This window comes from Tenrec ecaudatus, chromosome 1 (genome assembly GCF_050624435.1).
Source record: "Tenrec ecaudatus isolate mTenEca1 chromosome 1, mTenEca1.hap1, whole genome shotgun sequence".
NCBI classification, from domain to species: domain Eukaryota; kingdom Metazoa; phylum Chordata; class Mammalia; order Afrosoricida; family Tenrecidae; genus Tenrec; species Tenrec ecaudatus.
The window spans coordinates 133,324,560-133,339,965 of record NC_134530.1 but is presented as its reverse complement, the minus strand read 5'-3'; the positions used below and the strand labels follow the sequence as shown (position 1 = coordinate 133,339,965).

Genomic DNA, 15,406 nt, shown 5'->3' with positions numbered 1-15,406 from the left:
GAGCTGTAGTTTCTGCGAAGCCGAGTCAATCGGTCGTCAGCAGGAGAGTGTAGTTGCTTTACTGACTTAGGATGATGTGCTTACTGGTTGAAGACAAGTGTGTCTGCAGAGAGGTGCGGTGGCCTCCTCTCACCTTTCCACATCTGCATTAGTCAAGTTACAGTACCACTTCGTACAATAGAGTCAGGGTATTTTAAATGACTTTATTCTTATTTTTAACATGCTCTTATTAGAAAATGCTTTGGTATCAATACAATAAAAATATGCTGGTCCCCCCCCTCTTCCCCCCACACCTCCAACTGAATCGTATCAAGTAACTGGAAAATGTAAAGCATTTGCTATCCCCAGCATCTTCAGAATTTCTCACAGAGAGTGACTACTGCTTATTCACATGACTAAATATATGCCACAAGTTTTTGGATTGCAGGAAAAAGAAACAAAATATCCAGAAGAGAAATTTGCAAATTCTCCAAAAGATGTTCACTTAGATGGCATTCTTCTCAGATCACCTTTTTCCCCAGCTTTGCCATTCTCATCCTTAAGGCTGCAAATTAAAGGGGAAAACGTATTAGAAAAGCCTTAATTGTCACTGTCAATGACCATGTCATAGAATGCAGGAAATTTTGGAACATACCTCAGGTGATTTTATCCAACAATGTGAGCATTGTTTTAGTAGCACAGAGAGATAGTAGAAAGAATAAGCTATGGTTAACTGAAAGTAGAGGAAGGTTCAGAACCAGAGGAACCTATTTCTAGAATAAGATTGGAAAAATTAGTAGAGCAAACACAACATTAGTTGGGTAATGAAAGAATGAGTGCAGCAGTTTTTCACTATTATGTACCGATCCATTCCTACAGGTGAACGATGGTATCTTTCCCTGTCTGAGTTCTGTGTTACTAAAACCGGGACGCGAGTAGGGCCCTGGCACCTAACGTGTTCTGATGACTGGCTAAGCTTTTCGCTCTTCAAACTTGGTCATTCCAGGAGAATCCATCCTTGGATGTCAAATGACCAAAACAAATTTATGAATGAAATTCACAGGCATGATCTCAAGTGATGTATATCTTTTTTAAAAGCACATTTCGTTGCTAATGACATTTTGAATATAGACAATGTTTTTAAAAACGCATATTTTCTAATTCATAGCACTGATGGACTGCTCCTACATTCATGTGCAATGTGGCCCAAGAACCAGCCATTACACTGATTACACCATTTGGTTTAATGACCAAACCAAACCAAACTAAACCAAACCAAACCCCAAGGAAGGCATGGTCCCTCATCTCTCAGCCATATGTTTATTTTATTGTCTATTAGCCAAACAACAAACTTACCTATAGCTACCCATGGCTAAGAAGCTCTCCCCCTCCCCGCCCCACCGAACAAATATGAGAAGGAACAGGATCCAAGACTGAGTAACACAGTGATCATATTTATGGCCCTTTTATATGAAATATGCTCACTGATGTGAATTTATTTTATTTTAATTTTTGTTTTCACTGACTTGAATTTAAAAGCATCGTTTCCCTCGGTACTGTAGAGGAACAATGATTTTTAATGGACGGCCAAGAACATTCCTTTGAATTAGGATTGACTAGAAGAATTTCCTTTGCTCTCTCAGAAGAAAGTTTCTATTCATGGGAGGTGGCGGATGGAAACTTAAGGAGAGGGCTCTGGTTCCGTAGCTTGAGGTAAACGGAGGAGATAAGGAAGGCGTTATTCAGTTTCTGCTCCTGGATTTGAGGGGCCTCAACCTTGCCTATGCCAAAAAAGGAGCAGGAAAAAGTTCAAGGGCCTCTTTAAAGTCAACTTTTAAGGAAAAGACAATTACTTTTAAGTCATTTTTTTTCTATAATGACTCCACACTTGGAGATTCAGAAAAGTCCTTTGAAGGCATTTTGCATTTGAATGAATCACGAATGGGTCATATAGTAAATCATAATTCCATCTCTTCAGGGAAAGAAAGTTTTCTGGACTGTGAGGGTCTATTATTCTTCTCCTCAGGCCTACTGTATACAAGTTTGGGCCAGAATGTTGGCAATGGTAGGACTTCTGGGTGTAGCCAATACAAAATGACGGGCATCTGTCCCTTTTCTACTTCTCCCCATCTCGACTGTGATCTCTCTTCATAGCAAGTCAGACACCTACTTTTGAACTTGGAAGAAAGAGAACTTTCCTACTTGCTCCTAGTAACCCTTGGCTCCTAACAGCTTTTCGGGCTGGCAATTTTGGCGTCCAAAGCTTGTGAATCCCCCAGAGATGAAGTCCTCCACCTCTTCATCCTGAAACACCACTGACCTCTCCGAAGGTGGAGAGCAGGGCTGCACGAGGGACATGCCAGCATAAATTGGTGAGGACCGCCAAACCAAGCCAGGTGTGCGGTTGACGGGGCTGATAGTGCACAGCAAAAACTCGCCGATGACAACTTACAACAACATGCCTACTGTAATTTTTAAATTGAATAGGAGACTTCTACCATAGACAAAAGAACTGAAAGGGTATATTTTAAAATGTCATAGACATAATTTGGAGACATAGAAAGCTTGGTCTGCTTGGTGCTTGTGAAACTGAGGTGCATAGGTAGTTCTAAGGCTCCTGTGAGGATATGCCAACAATCTTTACTTATTTTAAAAACCCATTTTTTTTTCAAATCTCAGCTTTGTGCCAGATTAGGAAACAGGAATGTAAAATAATATCATGATGGAAGGCAAGGAATTTGGAGCCCGCTGTTTGCAAGATGCATTGATCACTAGCACAGAACGCGGTATTGTTACTTTGTCTGGAGCAGGTTTTCCTTCTTTTAGTTCAGAGGCAGGTTGAGTGTTGTCTGGCCACATTAGTCCCGTCCTGTCTTTTTCCAGGGGTGAATGTGTGCACAGGGCTGGGGGAGAAGGAAGAAGGGTATTCAGAAAGAGATGGCGAATCTCCAAAGGAAGGAGGTTTGACAGGGCTAATGGAACTGTTCAGTGGTGGCTTTTGATCAACAGCACTATGTCCCTGTGTTGTTCTCAAAATGAATTTAAGATGCAAATTGACCAGCAGCTGAAGCTCCTTCTTGAAATAGAAAGGGCCTGTGGTCTGTGCCGGTTTACACTGTGGGCACATCTCATTCAATTCTGATTTCAGAGGGTCACTGAAATGCACACTCCCCAAGATGCTAGCTAGCTATGCAGATAGTTAATTGTGCAATTGAGTATGTTTAATCAAAAATGTAACTGTCTATTTTATGGTGTTATTGGCATCCCAACAGTCGCTCTAAGGGTAGGAGAGGAAGGGACCTTCCTGAATTGTGTGGGTATTAGCATACTTCTAGAGACTAATCAGCGCTGTTTGCTGGAGCGATTAGGATTTAATACTTACTGCTTTCTAATGAGCAGTCTTCTTTGGAGACATTTAAAATTACCATCCTTTCAAACATCCAGAATATGTATGTCTGGGTAATTTAATTTACATCTTTAGTCAAGATAAGTACAGCTTTTATAATCGAGTCTGTCAGGGATTTATTTATACTTTTTAAATAACATATTCAAATGATAATATGGAATCTAAAATTGATGAACTACCACATTTGAAAAAAAGTGTTCAAGTTGTTTTCCTTTGAGAGTTCTAGTTAGAAAACTATAAAGAACGAGAATGCAAGTACATAGAAAATTGAAAGAAATAAATTTGCTAAAATGGATAAGACTGAAAGGTTAAGGGCTGTAGATAAAGCGAAGTATACTTACATTCTATTTTAAAATGTAGAAAAATTAAGGAAATAAAGTTAATAAAATATAAAATGAGAGAAAGTATAGCAAAGTAGATAAACTATCACTCAAAAATAAAATTAGTTTTTTTCTTGTGAATTAAGGCAATTTGCTAATTTGTATAGAAAGTTAAACTCACGAGGAGTTACAAGTAGTTGGTACTACATACAAGTGGGAAAAAGATATGATATTGATGATATAATTTTACTGCACCAAACACATTCACATACTGTATACCATACTGTGACAGAAGAAGAGTTTCAAGTTTCTATGGTAAATTAATGTCATGTCCAAGTAAGGCAATAGTTTTTAGCTTCTTTATCCTGAGAAGTGACGATCAAGTATGGCGATAATAATTCACATCAGCACTAGTACTAACAGCTCAGTGTATGTTAGTCAGAGATTATCACATGACTTCACAGCAGTGGCATGCCCTGCCATTCTTATTTTTATTACCTGTTAAGGATGGATCTTCCGTCCCATCTCCAGCCATCTGAACGTCAAGCTGAGAACGATGGGCAGGGTTGCCTAAGTTTTCTTCTTGTTCCTCCAGGGAGATGGAGTTTTTGTGGGGAGATTTATGGTTTGTGTTTTCAGGGGGAATAACTTCAGGCTTCTTTCTGGGAAGTGGTTTTGGTTTGGCAGGCTGGTAGACCTGACTGTTGGGACCAATGGGATGGTAGGATGGTTTCTCAGCTTCTCCCTCGCCCCCCTCCTCCTCATCGATCACCACCAGCTCAGCATGGATGATCCCATCGTACCCTGCCAGAAGCTTCTTTCCCTCTTCATTGTCTTCTGCCTGTTGATAGCCCATGAAAAGCATCGTGACTGGTTCCGCATCGCCCATGTCAGGGGGCAGGGAATGAACAATGCTATATCTCACGTCTTCCTCCTCATCCTCCCGGCAAGTGGGTGAAGAAGCCTGGGGCACTGCCTTCCCAAGTCTCGGTTCACTGGGGCTCACTCTTGCCTTTGGAGAGCATGCGGGCTTGTCCTGGCTTATGTTTGCTTCTTCTCGCGCGGTCGGCAGCCTCGTCTGCGGGCTGTGGGTTCGCTTCCCCTCTGGCTGGCTTTTCGATCGAGGGGTAGGGGTTGGAGCGATAGGGCTGCTATGACGGAAGCCATTGCCCTTTCCCTCTGCAATCCCGTTGTCCAGATTGTGGGTGGATTCGTTGACATGACTGCCCAGTCCATTAAGCTTAATCTTCATTCTTTCTTGGAAACTTGGCCCAGCATTCGCCCCTTCTCTCTGGGGGGCGGCAGGCCTGCAAAATGGGTTGGCATACACAGGCTCGTGATACTCTGTTGGGGACTTGGAGTTTCTCTCCGAGGCTTGTCTTAACAGTTCCTCGACCTCTACGGGGGCCAGGTCATCGTTACCGTTGCAGGTCGCACGGCGATTAGAGCTCACTGCGTACACCGACTTCTGCCCGTCGTCGTACACTTTGATTCCCGCGCCTCTGAAGGCCTCCGATGGGACAGGGATGGAAGACAACACCGTGCTTTCTCCAGTCTTCAGGTCTTTTTCCACTTTAATCTCCATTGCATACAAAGCTGTTGAGACAAAATGTGGATCTTTGACTTTGATGCTTATCAACGAGCCCGTTTTCATAGCATTTACTTTTGTATTAAATGTAAATCCTTTGGTGTTTTTTAAATGAATGTGAAACACTTTTTTAAAAGCCTGATCTTATTCATGAATTATCTCATGACAAATATTATATATGACATGGGTTTTTATGTACAGAACTATTGAGAAGTGGAAACAATTAGAGAAGAGAAACGATCCTTCCAAGAGTAAGTATTGTCATTGGATAGATCAAAATAGATCTTTCCAAATAACAAACCCGACAAAAGAGATCTACACTCCTTTGCATTGTCAGTGGGAGGAGTCAGATCTCTTTTTTCATCAGGAAGACGATGCTTGCCCAACTATGCACCGCAGAAGGCACAATGCGCTGCAAGGTCTATTTTGTTGCGCCGCAGTGTAAGGGTGGAACTGGTGTCAACGAGAGAGAAGGTTAGAATCATAGGCATTTCATTTTGCCTTTTGTTTCTGTACAGTTTTGCTCCCGTCTTCCAGGAGCGGAAGTGCTAAAAATAGATCAATATCAGTGGTGCTAAATCAATTGTACTCGAGAGAGCTCGCTGATTTGGGAGAGACTGTGAGCTATTCGGGAGCCCTGGTGTTGCAGTGGTTGAATGCTCAGCACCTAACAGGAAGGTTGGTGGTTCAAACCCACCAGGCACTTTGAGGGAGAAAGATGTGTCAGGTGACAACCTAGGTAACTCTTTGAGGACAGTTCTCCTCTGTCCTACAGGGTCATTATGAGTCTGAATCAACTCGATGGCACCAGGTTTTGGTTTTGATCTGCTTTAAGACCCATGCATTAGCCCACCGACTAGAATTTTTACTGGCATAGTAAATTAACAGGACGCCGGTGAAAATTAGAATGTGGGCAATACTTTTGTTGTGCCCTCCCACTTCCTTTCGGAACCTCTGCTGATTTTATACTTCCTCTCTAGCCCACAGGCTCGGCACTAACTCCCCCAGCTTGATCCATGGCCCTTATCTTCCTGGGAAAACCAAATCAAATCGCAAGACCACATACTCACTCGCCTCCTCTGTCGCTTTTGAGAGCTGGAATCATCGTGCTGAAAGCCCTTTGGTTTTTGGCCTTGGTGCCGGTGTGGTGGTTCAACACCTGAGACTACTGTGTGGTGGGCTGACAAGCACCAAAGGGACCTCCTGGGGGCCTGTTGGCGACTAAGTCCCAGGAAGTATTATATAATCTATCAAGGTCATGTGGTGATGCCGCTAAGAACCCTGCACGACGACTCAGAGAGAGCCTTTGGTCGGTGACCAGGCATGGGAGAGGGTAATATAACCCGTCGGGACATGGAAGCTCCAGGCTTTGACCCTTCACAGACCCGTTTGCACCTCAATATTTATAATAAAGTATCCTTTTAGGTCTTAATGCTGTTGTAGTAATATGGTGTAATCTCTGGAACACTGTGACGTATTCCAGTACATTATTAGACAAACTGAGCAGAAGGAACTGTCTCGTGTGAAGTGGAGCGCATACTGTGGACGTGAGCTCATGGATGGACCTCGACAGCCGAGCCCTGAGTAACGAGGGATGAGAGAGGGGAGGCGCGGTGGCAGCTGAGAGCTGACCTGTGTAGGGAAGCGAAGCTGAAGTCCCACAGGATGCAGTCTGAGTGTGGATTGAGATCTGGTATCCATCACACAGTTGGTGACAGAAGTGGGTGATCTTAGTCTCTCTGGACGGCTCTGTGGACTGCGTCCCTGTTTCCTTCTTGTCAGCACTTTTAACTTTCTAACACATTTATTTGACTGTCACCTGGAATGTCAGTTGCATAAGGCAAGGGTTTTTACTGCTTTATTCATTGTTGTATTCTGACGTCTGAACTCCACTCGGTGTGCTCAGTGGATGCTCAGGAAGTCTTTGCTGAGTGGACAAATGTCTGCTTCCTCTAGGTGGAGGGTGACTTCTCTTTCCATTCAAAATTCAGAGATCCCTTCTCTGACCCAATAGAATCCTTCATGCTCTCAGATGTATTCAAGTCTAGGCTTAATGAAGATTAACCCTACATGAGTTTAACTATTGCTCACTGAATAGTTTCGTTTTCTAAAAGGATCTCAGTCAACCAAGAAATGGTCTACTAGATGGAATGTGTTTGGTGAAAAATGTTTTGACCAGAGGAACTTTTAAAGAGTACTCTCTTTCCCGCAGGTTTTTATCTTCTTCTTCCCACCTAGTCAGCTAGGAAATAAAATGCAGGGATAAGTAAGGTTGCCCCGTGATTCCTAACCATACAAGTGACTCGCATGCCTCATGGAACTTTGTAAAGTGGAAATCATTGCTTCCAACCCCCAAATCAAACTCTCTAGCTCATAGTGACCTACAGGATAGGGAGGACTGCACCCCGCCACCCACACACTCCCCATGTGTTTCCAAGCCCGTAACTGTTTAAGGGAGTAGAAAGCTTCCTCTTTCTCCTGTGGAGTGGCTGGTGGTTTTGAACTGCTGGCCTGGCAGATAGCAGCACAACACATATCCCTACACCATCAGGGCTCTTTATAGGATTTTACAGAAAGTTTTAAACTATCTGAAATTGAGAACCTGCCCTTGGACACGGTTCCCTCATACCTTTTCTGTTTTGTTCATCATCTTCTGCTCCTTCATTCAGTTCCTTCCTTAACCTGGAAGGGACGTAGGATTCTGGAAGGTCAGGGATATTGGCATAGATGTCTTCAATTGATTCTGTAAAATGAATGTTAGTTCAAAACATATTTAGAATATTTATATAATCAGAGGGAACATTATTGTAAATATGTTTTATGTACATATGCGAGTGGTTTATAAAAAATAAGTTGAATATATATAAAATAGGAGTTTCCAAAACAAACCTTCTGGTGTTTCTTCCTTTTCCAGCTTCACAGACTATGAAAAAAAAAGAATTCTGTATGATTAGTAAATTAAAACATAAATGATAACTATGGATGTACTTCACTGGATTTTAGTCATTCACTGTAGAATATCTGTTTAGGTAATATTTGACCACATATAAATCCCAGCCATCTCCATGTCTCAACCCTTATAAAGCTTATTATATTAAATTTTGAGGTACATACAATTGCTTACAATAACAAAAGGGTGCTATTCTGTGAAAACATCAAAACATTGTTATCACCAGTGTGTTATTATGCTAAAATGCTTTAGTATTTCTGGAAGAATTTTTTTATGAAATTTTTTTTATGCATAGAAAAAGATACTACATACTATCTACAAAGACAAACATTTGACTAACTTGACCTTCAATAGGAACCAAGACTAGTTGTTCTGGCTTACATATGGATTGGACTTAAAACAGGTTTAACAATGGAACTTGCTTATTGTCTACAAACTGTATGTAAGGTGCTGTTTGCACAACATTCAACTCACATAGTGTCATGTTTTACAGAGTATGTCAAGGACACTAATCAGTCATGACTTCATACAAAGGGACTCCAAAAGTTTATGGAACATGTCTGTTATCTTTTAACCCCACATAATCCCAAACTGTGGACATATTTTGGAAGGAAATCATAATTTTAATATTAATCAGTGCTTACCCTTATGATGTCTTCTGTTGTCCTCTCAACTGATTTTAATCTCTTTAAAATTGTCTCCTCATTGGTTGAGATTTGCAGTTCAGCCTTCTCAAGACCTTGGATCTCTTTCTCAAGCCTGAGCAAAAAAAAAAAAAAGACATGTTTATGGCTTAAAACAGTAAGAATAAAGGATCTCGCATATATCTTCCCTACATATAAAGTTTACTTGACATATTGCATGGAAGGAGTCAGAGAACTTCTGAGCACCTGTGATGCAGTGCAAATGATGTACCTGTGATGCAGTGCAAACGATGTACTTAGTAGGTGGAAGACATCCTGGATATGGTTTTAACACTTCCTAGTTTTGCCGCCAGGAGTCCTGGTGGCACACGTGGGCAGCAGTTCAACCCCCTGTTGTTTGCAGGGGGCAAGTGGAGGCTGTCTCCTCTCATAATGACTGACAGCCTCAGAAACCCACGGGCACAGTTCTGCTCTGCCTCACAGGGTTGCTGTGAACCAGAGTCGACTCGATAGCTGTGAGTTTGGTTTTGAGTTGTGTTGTTGCTGGTTTTGACAAAGACAATGTTTAGGTAAAGGATTGGACCCTTCCGCCACTTTCTTCATGGTCATTCATCATGTTACTTCCAAGTGACGTGAGCAATTTCTTTGATAAATAGTCTGAATTGTCATGTTCATCGAAAGATCATGGCATGATTGTAATTCACAATTTTTAAAACCCAAGTCTCCATTCAAATGATTTGAAGAAAATATTATAATTATTAAACTAGATTTATAAATGGTAGCTCTTTAGCATTCAAAGCCCTGCCGATCCCAAGAGGGCAATGAGACTTGGATTTGTTTTAATTTTGAAGGTTCCTGGCACTTGTGCCGTATTATTTTGAGTGGCGAAGGGATGGAGAGGGAACTGCACACTGTAGCACAGAAACTCCAACTGCTGCTGTTAGACGAGATGTCCTGGCAGAAGATACCCAGGGCCTGACAAAGTGCCACGGGACTCTAAGGGGAAGAAAGACAAACATCTCAAATGGGCTTGTTGCCAACCTTCTGGACTGGTGTGTCCACCAGTGTCGAGATGCCTGCCAGGTTAGGGGCAGCATCAGCAGCTCCGCTCTGCACAGAGACAACACCGGCTTTCACACAGTTTGTAAGGCTGGCCTTTGGCAGCCACGAGATACACGTTTTTTCTCAGTCAGCTCCGCTAAGCTCTACAACCAGCTGCCACAGAGGATGGCTGATTTAGGAACAGCAGCTGGTCCAGGAGATGACAGCTGTAGATATTAGCATCAGGCTAAGATAATTGTCAGTTCCTTGGCTTCCATGGCCTTGAAGATGGCCATGAGCCTGGCAGCTCAAGAATTCTGTGGCGGCATCACACTTCGTACCAATGAAACTTGAACTTGTGGTATCCTTGATTGTTTTCTTGGTTTTGGCTACTGCTTCAGAGCTCCGACTTTGCTGCCTCTATGGCCATCAGTAGGTGGTTGCTTGAGTGGAAGAGGTTCTCTTGCATATCACAGATCTTCACATAAAATACAGTAGCCGTGGTTTCTTACAAGTTACTGCTGTTCTATGAAAATTCTTTCATGGCCCTGGCAGCACATTTTTCCATCAGAAAATTTGAAGATCTATATTGGTTCAATTTGGTAGGGTAGAAATTTCTGGACTAAAAGTCATACATTTGGATTTAAAAAACCCCTTTTATTATGATTTGAGTGAAAGTTCATGGAACAAATATGGATTCTATTCTGTTTCTGCTACTTTCTATCTGTGAAGATCAATTCCTATTACTTCTCTGAAATTGAGTTTTGTGGAACATACAGTGAAAATAATAGTACTTGCCGTAAGGCACCAGTCATAACAGGCTAAGTATTGGACTGTGAATTGCGAAGTTGACTGCTCAAACCCAGAAGCTGCTCTGTGGGAGAAAGATGAGGCTGTCTACTTCCATAAAGAATAAAGATTTATAGTGTTGGAAATAATAAAGAACAGTTGTACTCTGTCCTATAGAATACCTACGATGGGCCATAGTGTGTCAAGCCCTGCATTGGTATGGAAATAGAGCTCTACATTCATACTCACATACATGCATATCTATGTATACATGCATTTACATATTTATTTATGAAGAAAATGATTTTCTATGGTAAAAAGTGATATAAGGCATATGAATGTGGGATAAATGAGATAGACTGCTTGGGGGAGAGGGTGCTATTTTATAAAGCACGGCCAGGACAGGCCTCTCCACTCAAATGTCATTTGAAGAGAGATATGAAGGAAGTGAAATAACCAACATGGGGTTTTGATGGTGTGTGTTTTAAAGAGAAGAAATAGTAACTATAAAGCTTGAAATAAGAGGATGTTCTCAGGAGCAGGGGATACATCCCCTGTCATTGTAAGAGGCTGTATGCGGGAGCAGGGGAGACCCCTGTCATTAGCCAAAGATAGTAAGGAGTTGAGTGTTGAGGAATGAAGTCATATCAGGGGAAGAAAGCCAGCTCCCATAGGACTTGTATATTGGAAAGGTCCTTGGGAAGTCATTGTGAGCTTTTAACGGTGGAATGAAATGCTATGACTTGAAATTTGAATTGCATTGGCTGCTGTGTTGGGAATACATATAGTATACTAGTGGGTGTGTGGAGATACAGAAGATAGTTGTAGTAGTTCATGTAAGAGATGAAGATGGCTTCAGAGTGAGTGGCTGCCAGTGGAAGAGTAAAAAGGGGCTGGGTTCTGGAAATATTTCAAAGGATGACCAGCCAGAAGTTGTTGATAAATGGGCTGTCAGAGAAAGTGATATGTCAAGAATTATTCCAAAGTTTATGGCCTAGATAAGTGAAAAAATTGAAGTCTAATGGACTGGGAGAGGGAAGGGGATGTATTAAACTTGATTCAGTCAAACGGTGATCTAGAAAAGGAAGTTGGATATCAGAGTGTGAAACTCAGAGAAGTCTGCATGTGGAAATATTTGGAAGTTGGTACTTGTCGCCTCAAGGAAGAAGGGCGAACTACTCCAGTTAAACTATGGTGTCAGGAAAGAACATTGACTAGACTCTGAGCTGCCAAATGAATGGCCAAATCAGTCTTCGAAGAAATTAAACGAGTCTTAGAAGAAATTCAGCAAGAATGTTCCTTAAAATCAGGACGGGGAGACTTCCACTCAATGCCCTTGAAAGCACCACCAGGAAAATCCAATGTGAAGATAAGACATTTTGTTTGGTGAAGTAGAAAAAACTCACTCACTGCTACTAGTCAATGTTAACTCATAGCTACTCCCTATTGGATTCCGAGACTGTAACTGCTTACAGGTATAGAAAGCCCAGCCTTTTCCCCAAGAAGCTGTTGGTGGTTTTGAACCACTGATCACGCAGACCGCAGCCCAACTCGTAACCACTGTAACACCAGGGTCAGGAGTCTGAAGAGGACTTTAGAGACTGGTAGGAGACATATAGGCTAATATCGGACTTATGGACTTGGTCTGGCCTCGGCTGGGATGTTTTCTTAATATTCAATTGCTCTTGTATATAAACCTCTTTCTTACACACACACACACACACACACACACACACACACACACACACACACACACACACAAATCAAGGGAAACCCTTAATGAGATGGATGGACACAATGGCCTCAAAAGTGTACTTAAACACACCCATGCATGATCATGAACTGGGCATAGGATTGGGCGGCGTGTCATTCTGGTACACATAAGGCCACCGAGAATCAACTTACAGGCATGGGAGTGGATCAGATGATCCAGAGTGTGAGGGAGGAAGACAAAGATCTCAAGGACTGAACTTCTGGGGCACCTCCACATTTAGAGGTCCGGTCATTGATGCGTGCTTCCAGGGTGTTAGGAGGAATGGAAGAACGCGGGAGCCTCCGCAGTCGCCAGTTTCCTCCTGAAGCTCCGTTTTCTGCTCCGGGGGCTCAGGCATAGAGCTCTTGGCGGCACTGGATACGACAGTGCAAAGCCTTAGGAAACGCATTGGCGTGTGTAGTTGTTTTCCTCTGTGGGTACGGCAATGCTCTAACAATGCTCAGGAATGTCTTCAGACTAACATGGTACGTATATGAGGCGGAAAGCTGCGAACCTCGCCAAAGTGTCTGCTAATGAATGCTTTCGAGTCACTGAGGGAAAGCCACATTAATTTGAGGCTGCAGTTAAATGTCCCATCATGACATGTTGGTGAAAGCCAAACACAAACAAACACTCCCTGCTGTTCTTTACCACTTAGCTATTGTCAGCTCTCAGTTAAACAGGAGGCTAAGGGCATGTCTTGGTGCTAATTGTTTACAATCACAAACCTCTGACAGGAGGTGCTTATCAACGTAGAACACTTTCCCATCAAATTTCCATTGCCAAGTTCAATTTCTTGTTTTTATACATTGATTCAGTACTTCTGTTGATCATTTATGGACAGTTCAATATCATTCAGAGATAACCCTTAGAAATGCTTAAAATAATTAAAATGCCGATGCACATGAGCAGAGAGTCAGAGAGTGATGAAAGCAGAGCCCATACTCCACACTCTCTCTCCAACCTCCCTGCCCATCTGCTTGGTTAGAACTCAGAGAAGGCATTAGGTAGCCCAGCTATCGGAGGAAAGGGGGACTGACAACTGCCAGCGAAGTTTTGGTGGCTGACTCTTTCTAAGGCACATGAGAAAAATTGCCATTGGTGGGCAGGAACGATCTTTGCATATCCAGCACCGGGGGTCACCTGGGAGGAATTTTGCTGGAGACATTTTCAGTTCCACAACTTAAGAGATGCCACTGGGTAGAAGCCTGGCATGCTCATAAGCATGCCACAGCACGCAGAACAACGTCTACGAAAGAGTTACTTGCCCCAAATGTTGGTCATGAAGAGGGCGAGCAGCCCTGAACCCCGAGCAAGCCACAAACAAAGGCTCCTAGAGTTGTCGCTCCTGATAAATGCTTTCTGAGGAATTGCTTATATGAATCTCTCGCATATGTTTACTTTTCCTTCATTGTTTCTACCCATCTATTATGAACTCTGTCCCTCAAAAATATATGCTGAATATTTTAAGCTCTGTGCCCGATGGCTATGATCCCACCGGGATGTGTCGGCTTGGTTATGCTCATGAGACAAGGGGGAGTGTAGGGTACATATTGAATCTTTCTCTTTCTGATTGTAAAAGAAGTTAAACACCAGGAGAGGAAGAGTGATATCGAGCCCCATGAAGGTCTCCCCAGAGTAACAGCTCAGTGAGCAAGGATTTTCCTCCCGAGTCGACAGAGAGAAAGCCTTCATCCAGGGCTGGCCCCCTGAGTTCGGATTTTTAGCTTCCTGCACCACAGGAGAATAAACTTATGTTTGCTGAAGACTCGCCTTAGTTAAGTTCATGGGTATGTGCACCCGCAGGAGAGAGGGTTTCAAAAAAACTCATGAAAAATGGAAATCAAAGCTAATGGGTCTTTTCCACCCCTCTTGGAAGTCTCCTTGTATCTATATATGGCACACACACACACACGTGGTTGTACACATAAAACTCCACATATGAATGCATGTAATACCCCCCCACACACATGTATATGTGTGTGTGTATGTGTTTATTGCACATAGACTGTGCGTGTGTGTTTGTAATTAGTTTTTCTTTAATACTGAAAGCTTTGGGGAGGCCACTTGGGGAGAACTCTTTAACCTTCACCTGCTTATCTCTCCGCCGAGGAGCTAGAATTTCTCTAAGTGCTGCCATCCCCATCTTTAGAAGGGATTGCCTTTCCGAGTGGGAATTGAGCTCCTCGCAATGCTGATTCAGTTTGTCGAGAAGCAGGGGTCAGAGAGAGAGAGGAATATTCTTCTTGGTGCCTCCCTGATGGGTGAGTTAGTGCCACGCACAATTTTTGAGAGCCGGTGAGCCAGGCATGATGTGCCAATTTAGATAAGCAGAGTACACGAAAAAGGATTTGCAATGCTACCCATTATTGGAATCTTTCTTCTCCTTGCCCATTTGCGGGGGGAAAAGAGGGCTAGTCTCAAAAACTCCCCAGGTAGAAGTAGGTAGTTTTCATTTCCTGCACTGTTCTAGTAATAACCTCCCTTAATCATCACAAGTTAATGCCCCCAATCCAATTCCAACATGCAATTTTTTTTGTCTTAGAAAAAAGACAGCACAAAAATGCTCCATGTACCCAGAAGAGGTTATTTCAGAAGGCAATTTTTTCTGCTCCTGACGGTCTATTTATCTCTTTTACTTTCTGGTGGCCTTAAAAAGACTCGGAACGGATGAGGTTTGCCATGCATGGGGAGGCAACCCCACTGGAAAACGGGGGGAAGAAAAACAGCCCAAACGGTCTGACATTTACATCATACCTTTCAGCGACGGCCTTGGTGACAATTGTGATAAAGCCTCTAACAGGTATTGAGCATGTTCAGGGGGCCTGCCCCAGTGAGAGCTCCCATCAACCCTCCTGCTGAATTCCCTGGCATTTGACAAATGAGGAAACTGGGCTCCTGGGAGGGCAAGTGGTTGGCTGGTGCAGGCCGCCTGT

The 15,406-nt window shown here is 42.8% G+C and overlaps 1 protein-coding gene across 1 annotated transcript in view; it reads right to left on the bottom strand.

Annotated features, from left to right (window-relative positions):
• Positions 1–281: 281 nt before the first annotated feature.
• Positions 282–15,406, bottom strand: part of PALMD (palmdelphin) — a 76,414-nt gene continuing 61,289 nt past the window's right edge. Inside the window, exons 4-8 of the mRNA XM_075540269.1 lie at positions 8,888–9,002; positions 8,183–8,216; positions 7,923–8,036; positions 4,204–5,301; positions 282–544 (exon numbers count right to left, since the gene is read on the bottom strand). Of these exons, the coding sequence (XP_075396384.1) occupies positions 501–544; positions 4,204–5,301; positions 7,923–8,036; positions 8,183–8,216; positions 8,888–9,002 (1,405 nt within the window). The 3' untranslated portion in view covers positions 282–500. The remainder of the gene's footprint in view (positions 545–4,203; positions 5,302–7,922; positions 8,037–8,182; positions 8,217–8,887; positions 9,003–15,406) is intronic.